Source organism: Toxotes jaculatrix, chromosome 1 (assembly GCF_017976425.1).
Source record: "Toxotes jaculatrix isolate fToxJac2 chromosome 1, fToxJac2.pri, whole genome shotgun sequence".
Classification (NCBI taxonomy): domain Eukaryota; kingdom Metazoa; phylum Chordata; class Actinopteri; family Toxotidae; genus Toxotes; species Toxotes jaculatrix.
The window spans coordinates 31,964,015-31,992,011 of record NC_054394.1 but is presented as its reverse complement, the minus strand read 5'-3'; the positions used below and the strand labels follow the sequence as shown (position 1 = coordinate 31,992,011).

The following is a 27,997-nucleotide window of genomic DNA, read 5'->3' as shown; positions in this document are numbered from 1 at the left end:
TTTAAATTCTGAACTGATGATTTGTTTTATTTTGTCACCTGGTGATAGGATTGTTAGGAGCTGCTGCTGAACACAGCAGCAGAGCACAGACTGAGGGGAACATATAAGACTCTTTAATCAGTTGTGAGGCCTGTTCCTCTTTCCTCATCTCCTCTTTCCTCATCGCCTCTTTCCTCATCTCCTCTTTCCTCATCGCCTCTTTCCTTATCTCCTCTTCTTATTCACAGCAGGTCATTCAGGCTTGATGTCAGGCTCGTGGTGTAGGTGAAGCATGGAGCTGAAATAAATCAGAAAAGAGATGGAGATGGAGGATCACATGTTCCACAAAGTAGATATGCAGACTATCCTGCATACAAAGGTACAATAATCTTCCTAAAACACACTGGATGTCTATAAGGTGCAGTCAGTGGTGTAGTACAAAAACCCAGGCCCCTTAAATCCAGCCTCAGTGAGCCCCCATCACCTCCAACACATCCACGCCACCAGGACCAGGACCACACACAGAGCAGATGCAGCTGTTTTGTCGTACATTATAACACCAGTGATGCAGACGTGAGTGTCTGGACCTGGGTACCACAGCACCAGCTCTCTGGCTTCAGAAACCACCACGTGCCAGTATGAACATGTCTGAGGTGGGGGGGGGGGGGGTGGGGGGTGGGGGGGGGTTACTGTGTGTTACTGTTATTTCACTTTAAACATAAAAATTTTATAATAAGACTCTTTGATCTTATTGGGCATATTAACACATATAATCACTCAGAGACTGAATGAGAGAATGAGTGAATCCATCATCATCAGCGTTTCCTGCTCTCACAGAAGATCTAAAACACTCAGACACTGTCGCTGTATTTTCCCTTTGTGGCTCCAAATTCATGCATCATTTTAATCATTTCACTTTATGTTGAGCCAACACTCCCTGAATTTAATTTCATTTTCCGTCCTGGTCCATATTTACCTGCTGTGTTTTATTTGCCTTCAGCGTGCAGACTAAGTGGGGTCAGAGGTCAGAGGAGTGGCTGGCTAAACAGATCTGTTCATTAGCAAACAGCCGTTCACAAGCTCAGAGACCACATCCATCACACGGAAACGCTTACAGCAGCAGCAGAGCTGGTTTCGCTCCAGTCTGAGGCTGTTTGTCGCCTTCACACACCCAGCCAGCAGGTCTGTGTGGGCCCCCCGGGGTTAAGTGTGGGGTTCACGGGCTTCAGTCAGGTGAATCGCGCCCAGGTCATTCATCTGTCTGCACAGGAGTCATTTCCACTGAGGAGCTTTGTCTTCCTTACTTTCTCACAAACCTGTTTCTGTCCTTACAGCTGACGACCTTCCACCCTAAGTTTTGTCTCGTAGGTGGGAAAACAGGAAAATATGGGAAAATGACAAACTTTACCCAAAGACTGTGTGTGTGTGTGTGTGTGTGTGTGTGTGTGTGTGGCACAGAGAGGAGACAGAAACATCAGGACTGAAGAAGCTGACGCGGGTTTACAAGAGTGTGTTGCTGCCATCTAGTGGCTGAATTGTTAAAATCACACATCATATATTTTTTCGAAGATTCTCATCAGCTGCAGTTTAAATAGAGATTAATAAATGAACGTGTTACAGGCTAGTGCTCAACATGAGAACTGTCCTTGAGTGTTCATTAAAAATAAAGTTAACGTTCAGTGAGTTCAGTAGTAAAAGCAGAAGATGAAATACTGTGAGACTGAAAAACAAAACAAAAACAAATGTAGAAAAATGCATTAAAACTCCCTTACACAGCAATAACATACAGTAGTTTTTTGGTCCTCTCCACCTTCCGTAGACTCCATCAAGTGACGAAGAGTCCAACCAGGAAACAAGACACCTGTCCTTCAGAATAAAGGCATTTAGATCAGTCCTAGAGAAATCAAATTGGATGAATTCAGATGCTGAATTATTAGAATGAGTAAAAAGTGAAACTAACACTTTAACTTACGACTGAGACATTTCACAGTAAGTTACATCATAGCCTCAGGTCATTTTAAACTCTAATATCTTCAAGTGATCACCTGAAAATTTTACAAAAGTTTCTTAAGGTTTTGTCATTATTATTATTGGTCGACTTTTATTGTGAAATATTTAACAGGAAGTCTTGGTGGGTTGTCGGCGCTTAGAGCTGCTCGTAGTGGAGGGAAGTGGCTAGCTTCGTTAGCTCCGTTAGCTCCGTGTGTTCGTAGGATAGTTTACCGTAGTTACCGTATTTGCGTCTTCGGCTTTTCCCATCATGGCGTACCAGCTGTACAGGAACACCACTCTGGGAAACAGCCTGCAGGAGAGTCTGGACGAGCTCATACAGGTGACACTCACCTCAAACATCTCGCTGCTAGCTCTCAGCTAGCCCAGATTAGCACGCTGCTAGCGGCAGCGGCGGCGTTACGCTGGTTAGCTCGTAGCGGGCTAACCTCAGCTTGGTGGCTGCGGTTTGCTGTCGCTCTGAATTCTTCCAGAAGCAAAGAGTAATGTCGGGTTTCTGTTTGTAATGTGGAAATACGAACAGGCACCGCTTTAAAGTGCTGTCCTGTAGGTGAACAGTAAACAGTTCAGTTAGCCTACGCTGATGTAGGCTAACATCTTCAATGTTTATTATATCATTATTATTATTCAATCTTACTGATGATTTTTCCCTCACTGAACATTTATAATCAGTCTCTGTTATGATGCGTCACCTACTCACAGCAGTGGAAACACAAACCGATCCGGTATGAGAACTGGTCCAGGTCAGGGTGTGCACTGATCACTGGCAAAGCAGGCACATCAACACGGACACAGTCCAACAGAAGACACGGGCGTTACCAGCACTTAGGAAAACTGTGTGTTACAGTTAGGAAAAAGTAACACACAACAACAGTAACAACAAAATGATAATGAGCACAATGAGCGTGGTGTTGTGTTGTGTTGTGGTGTGTGGAGCAGGACGTGGAGACGCTGCTCGTCATTGAGTGTGACTGTGTGAAACGTTCCTGCTGTGAGATGCTCAGTTAAATGTCGTGTGTGTGCAGACTCAGCAGATCACTCCTCAGCTGGCTCTACAGGTCCTCCTTCAGTTTGATAAAGCCATCAACACAGCGCTCGCCAACAGAGTCCGCAACAGAGTCAACTTCAGGGTGAGTTCCTGCTCTCGGTTCTATTTCACTGTGTTGGTTTCAGAAAGTCAGACTGTGTGACTCAGCGCTCTGTCGGACTGTACTGGCAGCTTAAAGCTGAACTGTGCGTGTTGTGGTTCAGCTGTTGTGTTTCCGTCCTGCAGGGCTCTCTGAACACCTACAGGTTCTGTGACAACGTGTGGACGTTTGTTCTGAACGATGTAGAGTTCAGAGAGGTGACCGACCTGGTCAAGGTCGACAAGGTCAAGATTGTTGCCTGTGACGGAAAGAGTGAGTCGACCCAGAACAAAACTGACAAATGATAAGTATAAAATTAGCACATTTCATATTTCACTCTGACACACCTGTGAACTTCACTGTTTGGGCTGTGATGTGACGTGTTCCACCACAGGTGGTCGCACACCTGTGGCACTGGAGGTGGATGATTGATGATGTCATAAATCAACGATCAGGGCTGATTTGAGCTTTTCGGTTTCTTTTCCGGGTGAACATCTTGATATTTGTTCTGTTCGTCCTGTTTTTCTCGTATTTAACGTTCGCTTTTTTCTTTTCTCTGCAGACTCAGGCTCCAACGCGGCAGAGTGACGACTCCTCACCTGTTTCACTGTCGTCGGAGCCACAGATGGACCTGGACTGTACATATAATTTATTACAGCAGAGTCACGGCTGAGAACTGAGAGTGTGTGTGGGTGTGTGTGTGTGTGAGTGTGTGTCAGAGTGGACCAGTCACTGTACCTTCAGCAGTTTGTTTTTATTATCAGTTTACAGGAGTTTGTGTTCAGTTTGCTGTATATTTGAGCTGGATCATCTTTAATAAAAACTTTATTTAAAACACAGAGTCTGTGCTGAATCTTTGTGACAGTGGACGAGTGTGTCGCTGTGTCTGAAATCAGTTTCTGTAGACCAGCTACGATTGGTTGATTAGTTGGTTAACAGAAAATTACTCTTGATAATAAATCAATCAATCAATCAATCATTTAAGAACATTAAGTGGCTTCAGCTTCTCAGTTATTAACTTGTGGATTTGTCATCATCCTTTTCCATCTGTGAACACTGACCTTCTTTCTGTCTGCTCGGTGAAGGAAGGTAAATAGATCTGTTAGATTATTCGTTGCTCTTTCTGTGGCGCTGTCGGATCATGTGACCAACCTTCGGATAACTCTACAACAACTACAGACAAACCAAAGTTACTGGCTTCTCCACTTTATTAAAACATCGGGATCTCACATGTATAAAAGAGTTCATCTTAAAAATGATACGAATACAATGATCAACATTTACGTTTCTTGCTCGTTAACAAGACATTTAGAATATAAATACAGGATTTTGACTCAGTTTACTGCAAACAAACCTGTTTCTGCTTTTTAAAAGCTTCAGGAAGAGACACCATCGGATACATGGAACCAGTATATATCTGTTTATATACACCAGAGAAAGGCAGATATGATGAAGTTATATATATATTTCAGTGTGAAACTGTGTTTTTGTGTCTTTCTATTTGTAATTAAACAGACGTCTTGATCAATACTGCATGTGGTTTCATCAGAGAGGAGGGAACATGGCTTCTGCTTCCAAACGAAAAACATGTTAACTGAAGGCAAATGAAAAGAGGAAGGAAGGAGGGAGGAAGATGCTGAGGAGGTAACGACAGGAGAGATCTGAGGACTCTGACACCTGACGTGATGAAATGATCGACGGCTTTAAAGTTGAGGATGTGTGGAGCTGTTTTAAAGGTCCTGACACACCAGCACCAACTCAGAACCCAAAGGCCGACTGATCCAACGTATTAAAGCTGCACCTGAAAGCACCACAGAGACCTGTCAGGATACAGCCCACTGAGGTGAGCCCGCTTATTCACCTGACAGGGGTTTGTGCTTCTTTAACCCCCTCACTGAACATTTCTAACCAGCAGCACGTGGAGTGTTTGAGTATTAATGTACAGTATCTGTATCCATGACCTGTTTATAAAGCAGCCTCCACTGATGTTCGTCCACAGGAGTCTGTTATTAACAAATACATTAGTAAACACTTCGATCTGATTACAGCCGAAGATACTCTGTTATTAAGCAGCTATTAACTGTTTATATTCTCCTTATAAATGTTAGATAGGGGGTGAAGTAGTGTCACACAGGAGGAGGCAAACGTGACTGACTGCAGGAAAGTAAAGATGATTTCGTGTCGCTTCAGAAAATGAGCAGAAAATGTGTGCAGAGGTTTGACGTTGCTCAGAAGGCTCAGCCTGAAGCCTGAGACTGTGCCTGATGATTTGTGTGTCGGGACTGAAGCTGATCCTGAGTCAGTTCTTAATGTACAAACTGCAGATGGGTCCAGGGGCCTGTGTAGCACCAGTGGGACTCTTTAAGACCTTGTCTCTGATGTCCCAACAACAACAACAACTTCTGTATGATAACAACGTCTGTGAGTAACGATCTTTGTCATGAATGAACGGGGAACTGACTCCCTGCCGTTGCTTAGAGGGAACAGCTGCTCAGATACAAACAGCTGTAGAACAGTTACGTTGCTCTGTGCTCTTTTGAACTTGACTCTTAATCCAGGATTTGATCCATGAAGCTGAACACATGAAAAAATTCTCCTCACAGGTTCGATCTCTGAGCGAGTCCACAGTCAGGACTGGACCAGCTGGAGGTTTGTTACTGGTCAGTCACTCAGACTGATCTGACCTGCTGGTTCTCTTAAGATAACCTGAGGAGAGTCGGCCTCGAGAACTCACTCCACAGGGTCAAAGGTCACATCATAGCTGCCCCAAATCATTTCATCACAAAGCACTGACAGGACACAGCTACAAAATACACATTCAAAATAAACGAGACGTTTCTAGCAAACGTAGAAAAAGTATAAAAATGGGAAAAAATATTTCTGGTTTCAGACGTAGAAAAGTAAAAAACCTCCACCAGGCGACGTCGGCTCCTCAGAACCAGTCCGTCTCCGGTCAGTCCAGGAAGCGTTGGCAGGCTTTCTTCCAGCGACAGGCCGTGCACCACTGATCCCTGTGCTCGATGCCGTACACTTTACGACACTTCTTGGCTTCACCACGGATCCTCCTGAGACACACACACACACACACACACACACACACACACACACACACAGACACACACACACACACAGAAAGATCAGTCACTACCAGTAACATGTTAAAACCCTGGTGTGGAGTCTGATACAGACGCAGGAAGTCACTGGAGAACTGAAGATGATGAATTAATTACATGAATGACAGACGCTCATTCAGCAGATTCCATCCAGAGCGACTCAGAGCTGAAGGACAACACTGAAGCCTGAGTTCAGTATGAGACCAGGAGTAAGAACTCAGTGCTGAACCTGATCAATAAGACCTCGTTTATTTCTCCGTTTCTCTCCTTTGTTCTCCACAGTCTCGTTTTCTTCCACTGAACCTACATTTAAGTCCCAGGAGGAAACTGACTGCAGTAAAATGTTTTAGCAAATGAATGAATTCATTGAGAGGAAACAAGAACATGATGTGTACATACTGACCTGCAGGGGGCGCCCTGGTGCTGCAGCCACTGCTCTCCCACACTGACCGAACGCACCCGAAATGACAAACCCTGAGGAGGAGAGACGGGAGGGGTGAGTCAGGAATAACATCTGAGTGTTTGTCTGTCGCTCTCAGGAACAAACAGCTGCTCCTGAAGGAAGAAGAAGAAGTTTAGAGCTGTAAGGTTCTGTGAGCTGAACTGTCCCTCCTGTCCCTCCTGTCTGCTCACGTCCTCTCTGCAGTTTCCTCTGTCCACCTGCAGGTGGCAGCGCTGCACTGTGGCACATTGATGGAAAATGTGACCACAAACCATCCAAGGGGATTTTCCTGCTGAATGAGAACCATCAGGGAGGAGTGTATGCACGTGCACACACACACACACACACACACACACACACCCTTCACCCCCTCCTGTATAAAACCAGTTTTAACAGGCTTCTCTGGTGGAGGAAATAAACAATAGACTCTTGTAGAGGATTCAGATGGAGAGAAAACAGAACTGAACTGGAGAAGTGTGTGTGTGTGTGTGTGTGTGTGTGTGTGTATTTGGTTGTAAGGGGATGTACAATAATAAGTAAAAGACATTCTCAGGGAAAGTCCATGAGGCCTGTCCTCTGTAGGACAGGAAGTTTACGTGTCCACAGTGTTTTCTTTTCTTTTATTTATCGTAGCAACAGGTTGTTTTCTCCTCTTGATTCACACCAAACAGGTAAACAACTCATCTGCAAACGCTACACACTACAAGACATGACTTTTAAAGCATTTAATAACAACATATCCCATGAGCCTTAGCAGCAGAAGTACTGCCAGTGCCTTGTGGGAGCTGTAGTTGTTAAATGCTACCAAAATAAACAAAGTGTGTATCAGCTCATCTGATTCACTCAGACACACACACACACACACACACCGAGCAACAGACCCCTGCATATAAAGTGGGGAAATAAGATCCAGTCACATTTCACTGGAGACACGCGAGGACGCGTGGGGACGCATGGGGACGCGTGGGGACGCATGGGGGCATGTTAATCCCAGGTGCAACTGACATACTTAGATCCTTCCAACTGAGATTTCAATGCTTTAAAGACCAGAACCAGGTTTTCAGCTGCATCACTCGTCCTCTTTGTTACTGAAGTGTTAAAGGGAAAACATCAGACTCCAGAGCTCGGGAGTTGGCAGAGGTGAGAGGTCAGGGGTCAGGGGTCAGGGTCGAGGAGACACACTTCACTTCTACACAATCTACTCCCGAGTGCTGGACTCTGACGCCACTGCAGGTTGTCGGTTCTATTCCCTGCAGACTCTTCTCAGTCGCAGCATCAGACCAGATGAAAATGATGAAAGTTTACCTGTCTGCTGTGGCAGGTGGTGGGCGGGGCCGTCCAACGACTGGAAGCTGTGCTGGAAGCGGCTGCTGAGATCACATGGTTGGGAGGCGAAGCCTGTAAAAACCAGTGTTAACAGTTTTAGACCACAGAGTTTAAAGTTACCCAGCAGCACCATGATTCACTGACAAGCCCCGCCCTACCTGGTAGGAGTGCTCTGATTGGACCTGCTGGAAGGTGCCAGAGAAGGAAGGGGCAGAGCGACTCAGAGCACCACAGGTTGGGGAGGGGGGAGATGGAGGGGAGGGAGGGGGAGGGCTGGGGGAGGAGGAGATGGGGGAGGAGGGGGCAGGGCCACAGAGGGGGGGGGTGTGGGGGAGACTGATGCTGGTGCTGATGGTCCCGCTGGTTGATCTCAGTGTAGTAAAAATCCTCCTCACTGCGCGAGCATCGCTCGTGTTCGCTGCCACGGCTGTGAGAGGGAGGTCAAAGGTCAAAGGAATAAGTCAGGGATCCAGGTTTGATTTCAAAGGAAGACACTGTCTGCCTGTGTGTCAGGTGAGTCTTACCACAGGTGCGTTGTCCTGATGTGACGTTTGATTCCCACCACTGTCGTCAGCACCTTCCCACAGGTGGGCCACAGACACCTGTAGGCCACCTTCACTGAGTTCTGCAGGAGGACACGCCCCGTCAGATCTCACCTGCGCACCTGTTTTATTTCTTCTGTGAAAACTGTAAAAACCTGCTCACCCTGCGTTTCCGCGGCGCCGGCTCCTCACACACCTGCTCCAGCTCCATGTCCAACCCTTCGTCGGGGGGCGTGGCCAGACTGACGTCGGCCTCTGCCATTGGCGGAGAGGGGGCCGGGCTTCCGTTGGCGTGGCCGACGCTCCAGTAGCCGCTGCTGCCGCTGTCAGAGAGCTCGCCGCCTCCACAGTCCATCAGAGGAGCTGACACACAGAAACACACTGCTCACGCACTCGCTGCTGGCCGGAGGTCATGTTTTCACCTGTGTCTGTTTGTTTGCAGGTGTGTGTTGACCTGGTTCATTGATGTTTGGGGTTTTTCACACACTGAGGCTGAATTTCGTTAAAAACATCTACGGCTACGACGTCTGTTCTGCTTTTACTCTCTTTTCTGCACCGTTACTCCTCTGCCTGCGTTAGCTCCCCCTGCTGGTCTGAGGAGACAGTACACAGACGTGGTCTCCTCTGATAAAGCAGAGCTGGAGCAGTTTTTATTGTTTGTTGTGAATGTTGTTGCAGTTGTTTGTTGATGCTGTTGTTTATTGTTGTACCTGATGGCTCTGGGTTTGCAGAGCTGTGCAGCAGAGGGCTGCAGGACAAACTGCTGAGGACCATCGCTGCCATCAATTCGTCCATGTCCACCTCCTGTGGACTCCTCTGACTACAGGACAAGAGGACACAGAGAGAGGACATGACCGGAGTTAGAATCTGTTAGAAGACATGTACAGGTACATCAGCACAGACAGAGGATGTCTGACCTCCTGGGGACGTCGATGCAGGAGGAGACAGATCTGCTGCTGGACGGAGGCACTGAGGAGGAGGAAGAGGAGGAGGGATGAGATGAAGACCAAACAGAAACGTCACTCTGCATGAAGTCCAGCTGATCCACCGTGCCCGGAGATTCGCCTCCTCTCCCACACTGAAAATACACCTGAGAGAGAGGAACACCACGGCTCAGTGTGATTGGCTGAGACACCTGTCAGTCACAGCAAACTTTCCCCAAACACAACTTCTTTCAATCTCTGACAGAGAGTGTGTTTTCCCTCAGGGGGTTCCTGTCATCGCTGCGCTGAAGAACTGAAACAGGATTCTGGGATTTTCTGTCCATTTTACAATAAATCTTCATCTACTGCAGGACCGGACAGAAAAATGTGAACACCTTGTTATTTAAAGCTACACAGCACCACTGAATGCCAACAGAATAACGTTTCGTCCTCTCACCTTCAGTCCATGATGACCTTTGACTCTGCTAAAGGCCTGGTGTCCTGCTGCTGTTGCCCCGGTGAGGCCGGTCTCACCTGTCTCCAGGTTCGGGTGAGTTCCTGCCACCGGGCAGGTGGAGCTCACCAACGCACCGAGCGGAGAACGTTTCCCCAGACGAGTCTTTGGTAACATGTCTGTGTCTGTGAGAGAGAGAGCCGGAGTCTGAGACCATCACACACCAACACGTCACCTTCTGTCCAACACTGTCAGGCTGAGGGCGCGGTGATCCTGGGCTCTACCTAAAGGGCTTTTCTCTTATCAACTCCCCAAAATAAAAGCTGCATTCAAATAATGTTTGAGTCTGAAGTGACAGCCGGAGGCGTGGACAGCAGGACAAACAAACAACGTCTGTTTGCTAACAAACAAGAAGACTCTACAGCCATGCTAGCAGCTCTGAGAGGCTGCACTCAGACACAGTGGTGCCCAGAGCTACGTGCTAACATGCTGACATGCTCACAGTGACAGAGCTAACATCAGTTTAAACCACAGGACAGGACGAGGCCAGCAAAGATGATGATTTGAACTCAGACGTGACTGATCAAAGAATAAAACGGTCATGTGACCAGACACTGAACACCAACGTTCAGCCAGCACCTTCTGACAGCAGGGAGAGTCAGAGAAAACAACGTGAGGGAAAAGTCTCTGGTTTCATTTCATACAGTGCAACAGACACATGGGTCAGTTAGGTACAGCCCCAACACACACACAGACACACACACACACCCCACCCCTCAACAACAATGTGACCTGAGCAGTGGCTGCTGGGAAAACTTAAGCTCTGGATTAAGTTTGATGGTCAGATCTGTTCTATGTTTCACAGATCTGAGTGAAATCACAGTGACTCACAGGCTGCAGTGTCATTTACAGTCAGGACGCTGTGTGTGTGTGTGTGTGTGCGTGTGTGTGTGTGTGCGTGTGTGTGTGCGTGTGTGTGTGTGTGTGCGTGTGTGTGTGCGTGTGTGTGTGTGTGTTAAAGGCAGCACAGTACAACTCAGTAACTGAGCAGAGGATTAAAGTGAATGGAACAGATGGACTCAACTGTTAATCAGTGTTTCTTTATCACAATACATTTGCTGACAACAGTGATAATTACAACACCTTTATCACGAAAATGTGTCACCGTGGCAACATGATGAAACATGATGACCCCCCCCCCCCCCCCCCCCCCCCTTTTTCAAGGTTTCCTGTTAATCTGAGTCAGAGTGAGCAGAGTTCCAGAGTTTGCAGACTGAAAACACACTCACACACACGTACAATACAAACACACAAACACAAAACATGCAAAGGCTTAAAACAAGTGTCAACAAATCCAAACATGAACACTGCAAATCACTGGCTCAAACACATGAACCGGTTAACTTCACAGAGCCACAGGTCGTCTGATCAGCTGTTCGTTTACAGTATGAAAGCAGTGTAATAGAAGTACAGGTACGGTGATTATGCAGCTGTTTGCTTCTTCTCCACCTCGGCTCAGAGGGACTGTACTGTTTTTACTTCACCACATTAATCTGACAGCGGCAGTGAAAACTCTTAAAGCTTTACATTAAAAACACGTGACTGCTTCGTAAGTTACAGGACACTGTCTTGTGTCTCGTGACCTCTCATATAAAATCAGTGTCATGTTGTGTCTCCCCGTCATGTTTCGTACGAACGTCTCTGAGCTGTTATCAGCTCCACTGCTCAGAAAGGTCAAGAGAAAAAGTCTGAACAAACAAAAGCACGTTTGTGTTTCAGACTTATTTTTCTTCTGTCCTCTCCCATCAATCATCTGACGACCACTCAGATTTATCTGGCGACCGTCTGGAAGGGCCCGACCCCCAGGTTGGACTATACTATCTACCTGTATACAACGTAAAAGCAGCTCCACGTGGAGCAGCTGCGAACAGGGGTCTGATTTAGCTGCTGATAATTGTGTGCTTCTACTTTGATAGGATTCTGAACTGGGTCACCAATCAATCCCAAAGACGACGGGTGGTTCTGACCCGGTGTTACACACACACACACACACACACACACACACACACACACACACACACACACACACACACACACACACGCAGCTCTGAGCTTTGAACCAATCAGATTCCTTCAGTGTTGCGTTCAAACCCTCCACAATAAGAGTCCTCAATGAACACAAAAACAGCGACTTAAATTAAACCATAATTTTCACTCAGTCGTTTAGTTTAATGTGCAAAGTGAAGCCTGGATCTTTAGTTTCCAGACTCCACAGTGACTCCGTGTCTCTGTTCCGACAGAACCAGGTTCCGGTTTCAGGCAGAGAGAAGCAGAACAGAGCCGAAGCTGCTGGAAGTGAGTGAATGATGCTGATTACAGCAGAGGAAAAACAAAGCGAAGTCACAGAGGAGGAAGGAGAACAGCGTGTGAAGAGGAGTCTGTGAACTCCTCACTTTCACTGGGACGTGAAACGCGTTCATGCAACATTTCATGACTTAAATCTTCTGTTTAAACCCGTGAAGTCAGAAAACCACCAAACACTTTGCGCAGGCAGGAAAGAAAAGTGTGACTGAAGCAAAGAAAAGCGTCGGCTGCATCAGTTGTTACGTACCTGCAGAGTCAGAAGCTCCAGCACAAAAACAACAACACTTCCACTGGGTCTGAGTGTGTCCGCTGCTGTTCAGTGGGAGCTGAGTGTGTGTCTGTGTGAGTGTGTGTGTGTGGGTGGGTGTGTGTGCTGCAGGCTGCAGCCAGTCTGAACGCCATCAGGGAGGAAGGAGAGTGGCAGAAAACCTGGGCCGGATACGCTGGCACATCTGGAGCGGAGTTTTTTTGTTCCGTTGCATCGAGTCGAAGCAGTTTGTGATGAAAGAGAATTTTCCAAAGACCAGCAGACGTTTGTTCCTGCTGTCGGTGACTGTGGGGAAACATTTCAATTCAATTCAATTTTATTTATATAGCGCCTTCCACAATCAAAATTGTCTCAAAGCACTTTACAGAGACCCAGAGCCTGACCCCAGAGCAAGCACTTAAGGCCACAGTGGCAAGGAAAACTCCCTTTTAACAGGAAGAAACCTTGAGCAGAACCTGGCTCAGATGGGGGACCCTCCTGCCGATGGCCGGGCTGGGTGAAAGGAGGAAAAGGACGTTTAAAATGACAAATATTCTGGTTTCAGCTTCTCCTGTGAAGATGAGAAGTTTTTCTTTGGCCCATGTGACAATGAACAGCTTCGGACTTTGAACTGCTGGTTGGAAGAAAGAGACAAGGTGAAGATGCTGCCTTCAGGTTTAGGACATTTTCACCTTTAGACCGAACGATTAACCGATGAATGAGTGATGTAGTGATTCATTAGCTGCAGCTGTCTCTTGTCCACAGAGCAGACAACAGGTGTGAAATCTGTGAGGACAGATTGGTGATTTAACTGCAGCGTGATGCAGTTTCAGCTGGTACAGTGATGCTAATGTCAGGACACATGTTTGGTTCTTTTATTTTTAGGACTTTTATTTCCATTTAGACACAGTTCACTTCCTTTTTTTTGTCAAACACCAGCCATTAGTCATTTCCTTGTTTCTTGGGAAACTCTGGACACTCTCACGTCCAACCAGAGAGAAAATCCCTGTTTGCTTAAACCGCTTTTTCTTCATGGCCTGTGATGAGTCACCAAAAGCAGAACTTAGACCATCCAGCCTTTTCACTGTGAAGGTCAGAGGTCAGACGTCCTACTGTGTCCGTCCATGTGCACAGATTAATGACCCATACCTCAGTATGTTTCCCGTCACCTGACGACCTCCAGGAATTTATCGGAAAGTCAATCAACAAACCAACAGTCGACAAAAAGACGTGTGGTGTTTGATGTTTGGGGGAAATGACGTGATGTTGCTCATTTCTTTTTTCTTCTGTGAAACCGCATGTGGAGTGAACCTCCTCTGCAGTCACACCCCCCCAGGTCTGATCACCCGATCCTGCTCCGGGATTTCCCAGCAGCCTCCACGGTGGCTCTTCACTCCGTAGTAAACAAGAGAACCACGTGGGGGAGGAGGTGGACGGTGATTGGTGGAGCTCAGCGGTGCAGGAACACACCCCACAGAGGTCTGTTGTTTACTGACTCTCTGCCTGAGACACGCGGAACACAACTGACACACTGAGGGTCATTACAGCGCACCACATTCCTACAGCACCCCCATAATACCTGTGACACCTGTGACACACCTGTGACGCCTCTGTGACGCAGTGTGACGCAGTGTGACGGTGACATGCGCTCACAGAAACATCACAGTGACGTGATGAAGCTGAAGGTGTGAACACCTGTCTGTACGAACCTGTGTGTGACGTCAGGCTGAGGGCTCAGGTGAGAAACACCGTGCTGGACTGAAGCCCCGCGTGATGTCGCGGTACTACAGGAGCATCAGTGTTTTCAGTGCTGCTGCATGTAGTGTTCCTGTGTGTGTGTAGCTGTGTGTACTGTGTGTAACTGTGTGTTCCTGTGTGTTACTGTGTGTGCTGTGTGTAACTGTGTGTAACCGTGTGTTCCTGTGTGTTCCTGTGTGTGCTGTGTATAACTGTGTGTAACCGTGTGTTCCTGTGTGTTACTGTGTGTGCTGCAGTACTCTGTACTAACAAAGAGCAGCCTGTGAGCGGAGATCAGCCCCTCACTCATTGCATAACCCACTCTGACTCTGCCTCTCTCCACCGCCCTCCCTCTCTCTCTGTCCTCTGTGTGTGTGTGGAGCCGCACGTAGCACACACACACACACGCACACACACGCGCTGCCGCTTCTCTGGTGAGTACGTGCTGATCCTGCGGAACCTGCTGTGTCTAAAGGAACATTACGCTGTTTTTTTCTGGTCTCATGTTAATGTGTCACAGTCGGTGAGAGTTTGACCCTCTGCTATGTACACAACAACAACAACAACAACAACAACAAATACAGAAATAAGAAATATGAAACGTCCCATGCTTTCACAGAAACTAAAATTAAAAAACAAATCAACAAACCAAATAATCCAAACTTCACGTCATCGTGTCACCTGATAATTTCATTATTTACATTTTAGACCTAAATGGCTCAACAAGTTCATTTAGATTCTGTGACTCAACAACTTATTTTAAAAATTTACAGATGATCAACAACAAGCTGAGGTCAGAGGTCAGACTGTGAATATTTGTGTAAATCTATTCTTAATCGCTGTTCACAGATGTGATTCAAATCTTCTCCAAACACCAGGACTGTTTCTCTGTGTGTACGTGTGTTTGTAAGCAAACAGACTCAGGGACAGCTTCTTCTTCCCCAGAGCTGTGAAAGCAATCGTCCCCTGCAGTGAGACACTCACATCCCATCCCCCTACAGGACACAGACACACACAGACACACACAGACACACACAGACACAGACACACACACACACACACACACACACACACACACACACACACACAGAGAGAGCTTGATGTGTGTATGTGTTACCTACAGTGAGACAGTTTCTTTGCGATGGTCAGACCTGGGACAGCACTGTGTCTGGACTCAGGACCGGCGTCTCAGTCCATCATGTTACTGAACAGAGCTGCTGCTGCTCCTGATCATCCAGCTGATTCTGATTTATTTCATCCTGATCAGTGAACGATGAGCCTGAGCCTGAATCCATACACTGAGCAGCTGTGAGAGGATTAACTGCTGTTGGTCCACATGGAGAGATTGTTTGTGGTTTATACTGGAAACCAGTTAGAGCAACACCACACCTGTTCACCTTGAATCACCATGAGGATGCTACTGGTCTGGACTGGTCTGGACTGGGGAGCCGACAGCATCCAGTGGCTCCTGGTGCAAAGTACTGAGACCCAGCTCCTGTATGTCTCTGTGGCTCAGCTGTGATCACATCACCCAGGATGCATTTCAGTGTGAACAGCTGTGTTCGATGCGCTGATGAAATCACTCAGCAGGTGTGGCAGCAGAGATCAGGTGGACTCACTGATTAACTCAGTCTGATTCTCTCCTGGTTTCTGTCTCAGTCATTTGATCATATTTGCAAATTCATTTCAGTTGATCAACTAATTGACGAATCATCAAATTGCTGCAGCTCTTCTTTCAGTTCGTGCTGCGTCGACGTGTTGACGGGCTGAACGCACAGAGTCTCTGCGGGACACTTTTTCTGAATGGCAGATCTCGGCTCACATTTTGACATGAAGAGCAAAAGTGTCCTCCTGTCGTTCGTCTTCATCCGGCTCTGTGATGACAGGGTTTTCCACAGAGGCCTGAGCTCAGCCACATCACGCACAGCTTCAGCTGCTCGCTGACAGTTCACAGATCAACGTGCTGAACGTGTCTTTCCAGCATTTCACTTACCCACAATACCCTCCTGCTGAACTCTGACTCAGTAAATCACAACAGGACGTTACCAGCACGCGCACACACACACACACACACAGTGAAATCGCACTGACTCAGCAGCTTCATTCCAAAGTTACAGCCGATCACTGTAAGTTTGTTCAGTCGCAGCTGCTTTAAAACAGTCAAACATGGTGTGTCCTCCCACTTCAGCAGTTTCAGGTTGATTCACACTAAAGTGTTTTCTTACTGTTTAAAAGTCAGACTCCAGCTGTGAGAGTTTCCTCCAGTGTTACACAATCAAACACCACAACTTTAAAGATGCACAAACTCAACCACCACCAAACCTCAGTGTGTTTTCACTCCATTTTACACGTTTACATGTCGCTTACAACATGAAAACCTAAGAAACAGATTGTCGTGAACTTTCCGAAGAAGCTCCCGCTCCTCAGAGGATGAACACTGGTGTAATGTACACAAACGCTCTGTTTCCATCAAACAACCTTTATTGAAGTGAAGAGTTTATTTATATTTAGCTTCAGATTAGTCATAAGACAGATTCCATAAACAGCCTCTGGTTGTTTCCATCTGATTAATCGATTTTAAAATGTCAGAATAAATGAATTTCTTTCAGTCCAATAATCCGTTAATCAATAAACTGAAACATGTAAAAAATATAAACTTTATTATAAAGGTGGAAACATGTTGATTGATTTCACATCCCTATAATAAAGGAACTCTAAGTATCTAAGTATTGACGAGTGATTGGAAAATGATCAGCAGTTATTGACAGTGTGACACACTGTATCATATGATCTGTAGTTTATGGGCTAAATGTCCCCAAACTGTAATATTTAAAAGGGATATTCCACCACATTAAGATCCCCGCAGCCTATGAGAACGCCATCCAGCTGCATTGTGGGAAACGAAGGATCCAGTCAGGACACCTCGTCTCTCGTCCTCTGCTTGGATTTAAACCATTCAGTTTTTCTTCCCCTAACATTCATCTGTTGTTCTGTCCCTCATCTTTTCCTCTGTTCACTGTCCATCTTTTATTTTTCATTTCTCTTCCTTCGTTTTTCATCCTTCATTCCTTGTCTTCCTCTTTTGGTTGTTTGTGGATGTTCAGCATTCATGTTTTATCTTTTAGCCTTGGTCTCATTTTGCCCTCTATCTTTTGTCCCTTGTTTTTTTCGTTCCTCATCTGTAATATTTTATTCTCGTCCTTAACCCTTTGTCTTCATTTGTCCTCCATCTTTCACTCTGTATTTCACCTTCTTTTTGTTTCCTCCTTCATCGTTCGTCTTTGTAACGTTTCATTCTTCACTCTTCCTCTTTCCATCCTTTGTTTTTCATCTTTTATCTTTTGTTCTTCATCTTTAGTCTTTCATTTTTTTGTGCTTTGCACTCATCCCTTGTTCTGTCCTTAAATCCCCTGTCTCATGTCCATCATCCCTCCATCTCTGTCCTCCTCTCAGGCAGTGGAGGAGAAGGCTCCTCCCCCTCCACCTTACCCACCTCAGGTGTGTGGACCGGGGGCGCGGCCTGTCTCACCTTTTTGCTGACCTGAGCGTAAAGTGAATTTCCGTCTGTGTCACTTGAATCTGCCGCTGCCGAGCGAGCGCTGCCCCCACCCTTCTGTCCCGGCTCCTGATTGGTTGGTGGTGATGAAAAGTCAACCATGCTCCGCCCTCCTCCAATGTTGTGGTAGATGTGCTCGGAGTCAGGGGGGGTGAAGCTGCTCCCCTCTGAACCGGGGGGGGGGGGCAGTTGTAAAATTAGTAAACATATTTTAAAGTCCTGATAACAAATAAACAACTTTTATTATTAATATTAAATAATAATAAATCAATAAACAGCTGCTAATATTAAATATCCTACAGGCATGGACAGATTATGAGACGTGGGACCCCTGGACACAGACAGGTATGTTTGAGTGTGATGATCAGAATCATTCCAGACGCTGGTCACAGATTATTCGTCTGCATCAAACACAGTTTCTCCAGAAAATTCTCCAGGAAGTTTGTTTCATTTCTACAAACACAGAATCACTCACCTTCATTCTGTGGCGCCCTCTGGTGGCTCCTCCACAGCGTGAACTGGACCGAGTTTTCTTCTCCACGATTTGACTCTGAACACACACACACACAGTTAGAATGATGCATCGTGGGAAATGTAGTTATCAGGTTTCCAATGTGTGTCACTGTTACGATTAAAAACAATTTACAATAAAAAGTTCAGTTTGTTAAACACAACGTACCAGAAGCGTTAGAGTCACCTCCTGTTTCCATCACTGCTGCACTGCCATTGGCCCGAACGTCTGAGCGCACACACACACACACAGTGATACACACGCACACGCGCACACACACACACACACACACACACACACACACACACACACACACACACACACAGTCAGTGATACACACAGTGATTTAATCGTGGCCCATTAACACCACCAGCAGTCGGCCTCTGTGCTGCTGATGAAATCACCTGTGTCTCCACACATCAATCCTTTAAAGTGATCACAGTGACAGTTAGAGGTCACTGAAGGTCGTCTTCTTAACCTCACCTCACCTGTCACACAGCTCCGCCCCTCACCGAGCCGCTTACCCACAGACATCATCATTATCATCATACAGAAAAGGCCTGCTCTCTGATTGGCTGCTCTGAACACCTCTGCAGGTAACCGTGGAAACATCACTGTTGCATCCGTTACCTGACTGAAACTAACATAACAAACACACTCAAACATGGACACACTGTCGCACACTGACACACTGTCGCACACTGACACACTGACACACACTTTGTTTTTACTGATCAGACACACCTTGGTTGTTCTGTGGCGCCCCCAAGTGGCTCCTCCATGGAGTGAACGTGATGGGGTTTTCTACATTAGGGTTAAAGACACACACACACACACACACACACACACACACACACACACACACACACACACACACACCAAAGACTGAAAAGAGATAGAAACTCTTTCATTATGTGTCAGAATGAATCTATTTATAATCGATTTATTAATAAATTATCTTACTCTTTTCTAATGATAGTGTGATAAACTATAAATAAAAACAACAAATTTACAAACATGAGATCCATGTGTTGTTTCGTTCAGCAGTGTGTGGATTTTTAGAAATAGTTTTCTCTTGACTGAAGCTGAAAGTTTTGTTTCTGGTTCACTGAGAAAACTTTCACACTTCACCTACTTCTTAGGTCTCTGGTCTCTTCAGTCTAAGAAAACTGGTTTTCACTTTCAGCAGAGTCTCGCTCCTCGGGCAGATTTCAGCATTTCAGATCAAACGTTTGTACAGTTTGTTCTCAGCTGCTGTTCAGAAGTTCACTCACCTTTTTCATCGTTTTGGATCTCACTGATCATGGGATTCTCCCTCACCACCACGGTTTCTTCCAGTTTCACCTTTCAATAAACAGAATATCAAACATTTACTCCATCCTCTCACAGGTTTTAGTTTTTCCCTCTCAGAGGACAAAGGTCTCTTACCACCCTGATGAGAGCTGAAGGATTTTTGTCTGTCTCAGAATCTCGCAGCTCAAATGAATGTCTACAAAACAAACGAAAAAAGATTTTATTCAACAAACTTTAACAATCACAAAACAGCGACAGAGCATGACAAGTTTACGTTTAGCTTTAGTTTTAATCAGTCTGATTAACATCTGACTGTATCTGATGATCCTCCTCTGTCTGATCAAACTCATCATCACAGGTTTACATTTTACATTTGAAATCCGAGACAAGCTCAAAGAATCTGCCGCTGCAGCTCGAGATGTTCCACAGGATCAGAAACGTTTTCAGACGGGAAACTTTCTTTTTGTGCCACAAACATAACAGAACAGCTGTAAGTGAATCATGGATTAATGGTCTGAACACCAGTTTTAATTAGCTCGACTTTCAGTTTGTCTCTTTGGTGGATAGTTCTAAACACTACAACACTCATGAGCCTCAGCTGCAGCCCAGCAACTGCAGTGAGTGTCTGTGGGACTCTGCACGACAGTGATGAGAAAACAGAACCTCAGCTGATTTCTCTTTTAAACCACAGAGATGTGGAGACCAGAACCAGCTGACCTGGTGCAGTCGCTGCACAGAGCGGTGAGGAAGATGGAGAGGAGGAGGAGGAGGATGAAGAAACTGACGACTCCCGATGACAGGAACCACGACCCCGTGACCCCGGCTCCGACTGCAGCCATGACCACAGGGAGGGACAGAAATCAGGAAACTGCTGAAACAGAAGAAAGTGTCACGGTGTGTTGAGAGAGCAGGAAGTGAGTCATCTGACGGTCGACCTCTGTGTGACCTTTCTGTCTGACAGGTTAAATTTAAACGTCCTCAGCCATGAACAAACTGCTCAGACACACCTGAGACCTGAACGGTCACTAATTCATCTGGGTTTAGGCTTTATACCTGTGACCTGTTGGTGTGTGTGTGTGTACACGCAAAGTACATGCAGGTACAACACCTTGTTGTTCAGTAGTGATTTTAAAACAAGATTTAAAACAAACACAAGGAAATATAAAAATATATAAATAGGATTTTAAAGGGTTGTTACAAAGAAAAACATCACAGTTAGAGACGGCAGGTGGAACAGACGACTGCTGCCTTCATTCATCTGCAGACTCACCTGAGTACAGGTGAAAGGCTGTGAAGAGTGAAGAGCTGAGGCAGAGAGAAGGAGCTGAGGAGGAGGAGCTGAGGAGGAGGAACTGAGGAGGAGCTGAGGAGGAGCTGAGGAGTGAAGTCGAGCACAGAGGACATGTAATCATTAAACAGCTGAAGACTTTCAGCTCACTTCACTTTATTTACCACAGACCCAAAGACTTTATGACTGCCCTGTAAATGACATTTGCATTTTATTAGTTTATATAAAAATCTAATGATCGCAACATGTAAATGAGCTTTTCTCAGATCATTGCGATGACTGAGACACATTCATCTCTCCTGCAGATCAACTTCATGCCAAAGTTTCCTCAACTGGTGTGTACACACAACTCACCAAACATGAGATTGTATTAACTTTATAACACCACTTAAATAACAGACTGTGTGCAAAGGCCATGAGTCACAAAAAGAAAAGCTCTAGTGTGTTTGACACTGTGTGCTGTGAGTTTCGGTTCAGGATCTTTCAGTTCCAGCTGAGAACTGAAGCAGCTCCTTCTCACGTCTGTCCATTAAATTTAACATTAGACATGTGAGATTCATCAGTGAGCTGCAGAGGTGCTGCACCTTTACACAGAGCCAGGAAGTGTCCCCCTGATTCCCTGCTTTATGCTAAGCTAAGCTAACTGGCTGCCATCTTTCCATACAGACATGAACTGGCTTTATTAACACGATGTTCCAGCCCTGAGAAGTCGACACTCATTAAGACAAAAGTGTTTGTTTGTATGACTTTTCCCTGATGAACCGTCTGACGACCAAAACGTCATGTTAGTAAAATGAGTTCATGTGATGACAGCGTGCAGAACGGCCACAAAATCACATGTGTATTATCGAGGAACAAGCAAATTTTCATCACATGTAAAATATGAGAAAACCACGAGTCTGTGAATTTATCTCTTACGCTGATGTTTTCTCCTTTACATCAGGCACATCTGATAAAAATCCTATTTCCTGCTCTGTACAGGAACATGTGCTCAGACTGAGAAGTATTCACATCATCAACAACACTATTCAAAATATTACAGCAGAACTGAACAGAACTATTCACATCTAAATATAGTTAAAGTACCAACAGTAAAAAAGTACAGCTGCAGAATAATGTTTATCATAATACTGAACCAGAATGACTGCTGGTTACTTTTAATGTTACAGCTGGTAAAGGGGTCAGTTACACAGCTGGGTAGCTTTAGCAACAACAATACATCACAATTTATTTGTTAATTATATTTTGTATTAATGATCTGAATCGAAATACAATATTATAAAGTGTAGTGTTGGAGCAGAAGCATAAAGCAGCAGCAAACTGAAAAACAAAAACAGTAAACGTTCCTTTCCTCCTCTGCTGTGAACGTGTTGTGTGACAGTTTGTCATCACTCACATGAACAACATCACACATGACCACATGAGATGTGAAACTTGGTGTTCAGCCATGCACATTATTAGTTAATAGTATTTTTACATACATTAAAATTCTGTACGTATCTGAGTAATTTTCTGTTTGCACAAACGTCTCCAGCCAGTCTCTGTGCTTCTGTTATTTTCTGCTGATGTTCTCATACATGTTATTACATACATGTTGTGTTTGCAGTAAAAGTTACTGTTTGAATTGACTTTGTTTTTGTAATACTTTATTTCTGTGGTGATATTTAAAATTAAATGAAGGAAAAACTGTCATCCTGAAAACATCTCATGAAAAACCCTCCGATTAGTTTTAGTCTTGACATTTTTATATTTATGATGATGGTTAAAGACAGAACACAAGAGTAACACTCAGAGCCTCTGTCTGCAGAGGACATCTAACTGAAATGTGAAAATAAATATCAACTATTATTAACTACTGGTTAACTAGTTGTGCAGTGGTAGAAGTAGAAATAAAGCAGCTCGTACCTGCGTCGACAGCTGTGAGCTCAGGTTCAGACGCTGAATGTGGGGAGTGGTTCCTGCTCCACGTTTACTCATTGACAGACAGAACAAACACTGAGCTGCTCTGCTGTGTGTCCTAAAGCTGTGAGCATGTTAAAGACACACACCCACACACACACAGTGATGGACAGGCTGCTGAAGAGACAGGACAGAGACACTGTCCTCTAGTCTTCTGTCTGAACGTGTAAAATCAGTAAAACTCCTGGATTTATCTGAGTTTCTTTCATGAATTTAATTAAATAATCAGCTACTCGCTGGCTAACCTGCTAACTAAGTAAGCTAGCAAGTGAGTTAGCCAACTCACAGGTGAGCTAGCTGCTGCTAGCTAAGTAAGCTAGCTTGAGTTTGCCTGCTAGCAATTTTACTCTGATGCTAATTCACCAGAGACCAGTTTTCATTATTTCACACAGTCATTTTAATTCTGACTAAACATTCCAATATCCATGAGCCTGATGGAGAAGAATCAGCAGCTCAGAGTTGCTGACCCAGAATTTAGCTGTGACCTGCAGATTACGTTTTTGGTTCTTTTTCTTTCCTTTTTTCTTTCAGCACCGTAATCTTTGGCTGTCCTAACAATGTGAAGCTGTGTGCTCAGATGTCTGCAGCTGAAGGCACGTCGGGCAGTTTCATGTTGATCCGGCCTGGGTCACAGACACGGCCCGGGGAGCCCAGCTCACAGCTCCGCAGCTGAGGAGTGAGTTAGCTGTTAGCCCTCCAGCTCTGCTGTGTTAGCCTGTATGTCCCGCTTCTATCTGACTCTACGTTTATTTATCTGTCACTGTTTTTTTCTCAGTTGTGTTTGAATATTTTTCTCTCCATCACCTTCAGTCTCTTTTGTCTCAGTGTCCATTAATCTCCTGTTGTTTTACTGCTTGTATTTTTAAGCTCATTTACAAAGGACTTTGAACTGCAATGTTATGAACGGTCCCATAAATACAGCCTGATTAAGTGACTCTGCAGAGAACGAACGTTTACACTGACCCCAGATCATTTACATTGTGCAAAATAAAGGTGTGAAACGGAGAATTTGGTGCATGAAACAGATGGTGTCACGTTCAGGTGGCTCTGCTGTGACATGTTCTCCTCAAACAAGAACCACATGCAGCTGGGGCCGATAAGCTCAAATCAAACTGAACCTGGAACATTATCTGCAGCTCCACCCAAACACTGTAACTGACACTTACTGCTTGACTGGCAGAGCGAGGCCTGGAGAGAACTGAGAGAGAGATAACAAGTCCCATTGTGCAGTTTCCTGCCTGCTGATCTCTGCATTCTGTAATGTAGATATTCAAGCTAACTTTTAATGGTGCTCACAGAATTTAAGAATTATGTTTAAGACAGAATGTTTACTTGATCCTTGTGGAATAATGATGGGAATGTTATGCTATTTCCTGTTATTTTAAGTTTAGGTTTATACTTTATTAATCCCTCTAACAAATTTGTGATTAATCAAATCATAAAGGACTGATATGGAGGAAACTGGGGCTTTTGGCGCCCCAGAGTGCCTTGGGCCCCGGGGCCTTTGCTTGGTTTGGTCGACCAGCCTTGGTCTAACAGACTGTGCTCACTTTTTTTTTTTTTAATGTTGAACTAGTTTCCTCCTCCAAGCTGGATGCTCATTGCTTGTTGTGTAGCTGATTGCCTTGTCAGGTGCAAACCAATTACCTAAAAGAGGATCACCTGTGTGCTTTTTACTCAGACAGTCATACTGCATGACTGACACACTGATGCAGGATGGATTCCTTCTCCTGTTAATAAAGTGAGATTAGTCAGAAAAGGTCTAAGAGGTTTAATCTGGAGAGACATCAGAGATGATGAAATCCTCAGGAAGTGAAGTCACAGTGAATCTTACCAACATGTGTTTCACTGTCTGTGTTCAGATCTGACTCAGTCAGGACTCTGAGGAGGAGGATGCTTTCTGACTCCACCTGAGGAGACAGGTATTCTCTTCTGTCTTTGTCCTGCTGAATGTCCAAGTCTGTGACAGACCAGATCCAGGGTTAAAATATCGTCCAGAAACATGAGTTCCTACTAATTTGTCTTAAAACTTTTATCTCCTTTTTATAAAATAGAAAAATATGTAGATTAGCTACAGTATTAGAGAGAATTAAAAAAAATGCAAAAGTAAAAACTCAAACCAGAAAATCCAGATCAGTGCAGGAACATTATGATGAGCTTTTGCCCCGAGGAGCAGACATCTTCAAAAAATATCATTTGTCCAAAGTCAATCCCTCAGGATGTCGTCTTCTTCTTCTGTCTTTGCTCTTTCATCAGTTGTGTTTTAGCTCTCTTTGTCATGGTGAGCGCCGTCACGGCGCAGCAGAGCATCAGGCAGGGGAAAGAGGCGCAGGCCAGCAGGAGGCGCTCCTCTCCAAATTCCCTGATCAGCGCTGGCCGTCGCCACAAAAAGTCCTGGAACAGCGCTTCCTGCTGGGCGAGCGTGCAGAGAGACAACACGATGTGGAAGAGCTGGTGGCCGTGGCCGACGATGTCATAGTGCCCGGGAGAGAAACGCTCAGGTACAGGGCAAGAGAAGAAGAAGGCTGACAGCAGGAACAGCACCACCTGGTGGAGTGATGATTAGCTGATGATTAATAAATGTTTAGATTTAAATTACTGAAATAATTTAAAGTTCATAAAGTTATTAAAAAACATCACCTGCAGGAAGTGCAGAGGCAGTGCAGAGTTGCTCGTCCAGCTGTAGGTGGCGAGGCGGTGGGCAACAGGGCTGATGTCCAGCAGGTAGGCCACACCCATCGGGACCACCTGGCAGAGCTTCCTGTGCAGCGGGTATGGTCGGCGGAAATGAAGCTTGGCATAGCAGCAGGTGGTGCAACAGAACCAGGCGAGGAGGGCAGCGGCCGGGAGGAAGTTCTGCAAAAACCAGCACCATCAGTACATCTGAATGCGTCCCGTCAGTTACTCAGCATGGATGGAAGACACATTAAAAGACCTGTCCCAGCATGCTTTGTGTCCAGGCGGTGTCAGAGCTGTACAGGCACAGAGCCAGGGCACAGCCGTACTGGTAGATGGCCACGCCCACGTAGTCCAGGAAGAAGAGTGAGTAATGGGCTTGCTCCGAGTGGGAGTGCAACAGGTGAGCTGCAGCGCTGCAACATGCAACTCTGAGTTAGTGAAAGCTGCACTGATCATTTTCTATTGATATTAATGACACACAGACTCAGTCGGAGAGTGGCTGGTGAACGCCAGACATTTCCCTCAGGAGCTGGTGGAGACCAAAACCAGAGCTAAAAGAGAGGGAACACTGGCCTGAGAGTCATCAGGTGGACTCAGAGACCACTCCAGGTGAAGGATCGAGGTGATCTCTAGCTGCTGGATATGGAAGTCAGCACCGGTGGTGATGTGTTTTTTTAAGCTTGTTCTGCTGATTCCAAAATCTGTTAGAACAGCTTTAAAGACCTGAACCTGGATATGCTTTACAAACTGCTCTAATAAGTCAAATCATGAATATTTGGTAATTAATGATAATTTAATGAAAACGCTTATTAACTGAAAACCAACTGAAAACTTTAGCTGTTTCAACATAAACATCGAACCATAAAGATTCTCCGCTGACTCACCTGAAGCTCAGGTATGTGACAGCTGAGAAGACATAGAGGACCAGAGGCAGCGACGATACGTCCACAGAAAACCCCTGTCCCTCGGGACCCTGCAGCTGAAAACCCAGGATCCCCTGAGGAGGTCAGAGGTCAAAGAGGTCAGACACTTAGCGTTCAAACGCCATGAGACTAAACAGACTGTATGAGACTGTAACCGTACCCCCCCCTGCAGGACGGTGAACATCATGAACCTCATCACCACGCAGACGGCAGCCAGCAGGTGGCTCCACACGTTCAGTGTCTCGTTGTGGATCTGGAACAGACTGAGGACATAACAACGCCACGACAGGCCCACGGGACGGTACCCCGACAGGATGAACCGCTCCCGGAACAGAGGGGGGACGTCCGTATCCCGGACCGTGGGGGGGAGGGAAGGGAGGAGGCGGTTCAGCAGAGGGAAGACGGTAAGGCACAGAGAGGGAGGGGCGAATGAAACACGAGGCATGATGGGAGAGGATCCTGAGTTCGGCTCGTCGTTCTGTACGAAGGTGACATGATTAAAATGAACTTGTGTGTTTAGATTGTTGGACAGGTGTGCAGATGGTTTTACAGGTGGGTGCTGGGTAAATGGCTGAACAGGTGAATAGAGGGTTAGACAGGTATTCAGGTGGGTGTGAAATTGCGCAGGTGGTCAGACAGATGTGTTGGTTATACAGGTGTATGAGTCATACAGATGTGTTGGTGCAGAGTCAGGTAGGCAGGTGGGAGGGGATTTAGCTGTGTTACACAGGTGAGTAGGTGGTTCTGACAGGTGTCTTTGTATCTGAACAGGTGTGTAAGCAAAAACAAAGAATTCACTGCAGCTCTTATTCACCCCTCTGGCCTCTTCTGCATAGTAACATCAGCTGAGGCTCATGGGTATTGTAGTATTTAGAGACAACAGCCAAACGGACAGAAACTAACTGCTGACAACATGAAGCGTGTGTGTGGTTACGTCGTCCAGGAGTCTGCTGCCTTTCTGTGCTCATGAACGTTACGTTACAGCAGAGAACAATGAATCTGGAAGCTGCAGCTCAGGGCGACAATCACCAGACACACACACACACAAATCTGCAACACCTGAACAAACGTCTCAGCATAAAGTTTCTGAACTGCTCCTGATTTTAACGTTGGCCATTTTCTGCTGTTTCTACAAAGACGATCAGAAAGATTTCAGAAAAACCAGAGGTCACGGCAGAGAAGAAACAAACCTACCTGAGGCTTTTCTCTTTCCACCTCAGGATGTGAGTCGCTACGCTGCAGGAAGCATTTTCTATTCTATTCTGGTAGAAACTGTTGTGTCTGGTTTTTCAGTGTTGTTCTGTTGGAGTCACTGACCTGTTTGCTGTTCAGTCCTGCTGCAGACTGGCCACTGTCACATGCATGGTGAGACACACACACACACACACACACACACACACACACACACACACACACACACACACACACCTAATCTCCATAATGTGCTCTTGTTTTCAGCTAATTAGAGCTGATTTCAGCCTGAATGAGTTTTTCTCTGCTCAGGATTTCAGACATCATGAGACT

General features: G+C 45.7%; 4 protein-coding genes across 7 annotated transcripts; 1 reads left to right on the top strand and 3 right to left on the bottom strand.

Moving 5' to 3' along the window:
• The first annotated feature begins 2,126 nt into the window (after positions 1-2,126).
• On the top strand, positions 2,127-3,946 carry gtf2a2 (general transcription factor IIA, 2). The gene is made up of 4 exons (XM_041037837.1): positions 2,127-2,311; positions 3,015-3,119; positions 3,263-3,420; positions 3,679-3,946. Coding segments are annotated over exons 1-4 (336 nt in total). The 5' UTR covers positions 2,127-2,239; the 3' UTR covers positions 3,680-3,946.
• Positions 3,947-4,306: 360 nt separating this feature from the next.
• On the bottom strand, positions 4,307-12,649 carry znf395a (zinc finger protein 395a). The gene is given in 11 exon segments (XM_041038213.1): positions 4,307-6,181; positions 6,633-6,703; positions 7,977-8,069; positions 8,156-8,362; positions 8,364-8,424; positions 8,522-8,622; positions 8,703-8,902; positions 9,250-9,359; positions 9,457-9,629; positions 9,920-10,101; positions 12,528-12,649. Coding segments are annotated over 10 exon segments (1,302 nt in total). The 5' UTR covers positions 10,094-10,101; positions 12,528-12,649; the 3' UTR covers positions 4,307-6,069.
• A 4,258-nt stretch (positions 12,650-16,907) lies between these two features.
• si:ch73-204p21.2 lies at positions 16,908-22,946 on the bottom strand. Of its 4 annotated transcripts, none has more exons than XM_041038231.1 (9): positions 22,818-22,946; positions 20,895-20,998; positions 20,342-20,495; positions 19,760-19,820; positions 19,606-19,675; positions 19,076-19,135; positions 18,500-18,559; positions 18,296-18,370; positions 16,908-17,987 (listed from the first exon to the last, which is right to left on the bottom strand). In XM_041038231.1, exons 3-9 carry the CDS (start codon positions 20,461-20,463, stop codon positions 17,689-17,691), a joined length of 747 nt encoding a protein of 248 aa, XP_040894165.1. In that variant the 5' UTR covers positions 20,464-20,495; positions 20,895-20,998; positions 22,818-22,946; the 3' UTR covers positions 16,908-17,688. The 4 variants fall into 4 exon arrangements, with proteins under 4 accessions (XP_040894165.1, XP_040894159.1, XP_040894175.1 ...); XM_041038225.1 differs by having other exon boundaries at positions 20,342-20,492; XM_041038241.1 differs by lacking the exon at positions 20,895-20,998 and having other exon boundaries at positions 20,342-20,492; positions 22,818-22,908.
• Positions 22,947-24,983: 2,037 nt separating this feature from the next.
• LOC121180680 (membrane progestin receptor beta-like) lies at positions 24,984-26,918 on the bottom strand. The gene is made up of 5 exons (XM_041036294.1): positions 26,634-26,918; positions 26,435-26,547; positions 25,807-25,963; positions 25,512-25,727; positions 24,984-25,418 (listed from the first exon to the last, which is right to left on the bottom strand). Exons 1-5 carry the CDS (start codon positions 26,916-26,918, stop codon positions 25,086-25,088), a joined length of 1,104 nt encoding a protein of 367 aa, XP_040892228.1. The 3' UTR covers positions 24,984-25,085.
• Between the last annotated feature and the right edge of the window lie 1,079 nt (positions 26,919-27,997).

Bases quoted from the DNA above. Each gene is read 5' to 3' on its own strand.
- gtf2a2 (XM_041037837.1), top strand. From the start codon at position 2,240: ATGGCGTACCAGCTGTACAGGAACACCACTCTGGGAAACAGCCTGCAG. The intron at 2,312-3,014 runs GTGACACTCACC...GTGTGTGTGCAG, and splicing joins GTCTGGACGAGCTCATACAG to ACTCAGCAGATCACTCCTCA. The intron at 3,120-3,262 runs GTGAGTTCCTGC...TCCGTCCTGCAG, and splicing joins GCAACAGAGTCAACTTCAGG to GGCTCTCTGAACACCTACAG.
- si:ch73-204p21.2 (XM_041038231.1), bottom strand. From the start codon at position 20,463: ATGGCTGCAGTCGGAGCCGGGGTCACGGGGTCGTGGTTCCTGTCATCG. The intron at 19,821-20,341 runs GTCAGCTGGTTC...TTTGTTTTGTAG, and splicing joins CTGTGCAGCGACTGCACCAG to ACATTCATTTGAGCTGCGAG. The intron at 18,371-18,499 runs GTACGTTGTGTT...GTGTGTGTTCAG, and splicing joins AGGTGACTCTAACGCTTCTG to AGTCAAATCGTGGAGAAGAA.
- LOC121180680 (XM_041036294.1), bottom strand. From the start codon at position 26,918: ATGCCTCGTGTTTCATTCGCCCCTCCCTCTCTGTGCCTTACCGTCTTC. The intron at 25,728-25,806 runs GTCTTTTAATGT...TGGTTTTTGCAG, and splicing joins CACAAAGCATGCTGGGACAG to AACTTCCTCCCGGCCGCTGC. The intron at 25,419-25,511 runs GTGATGTTTTTT...TCACTCCACCAG, and splicing joins TGCCTCTGCACTTCCTGCAG to GTGGTGCTGTTCCTGCTGTC.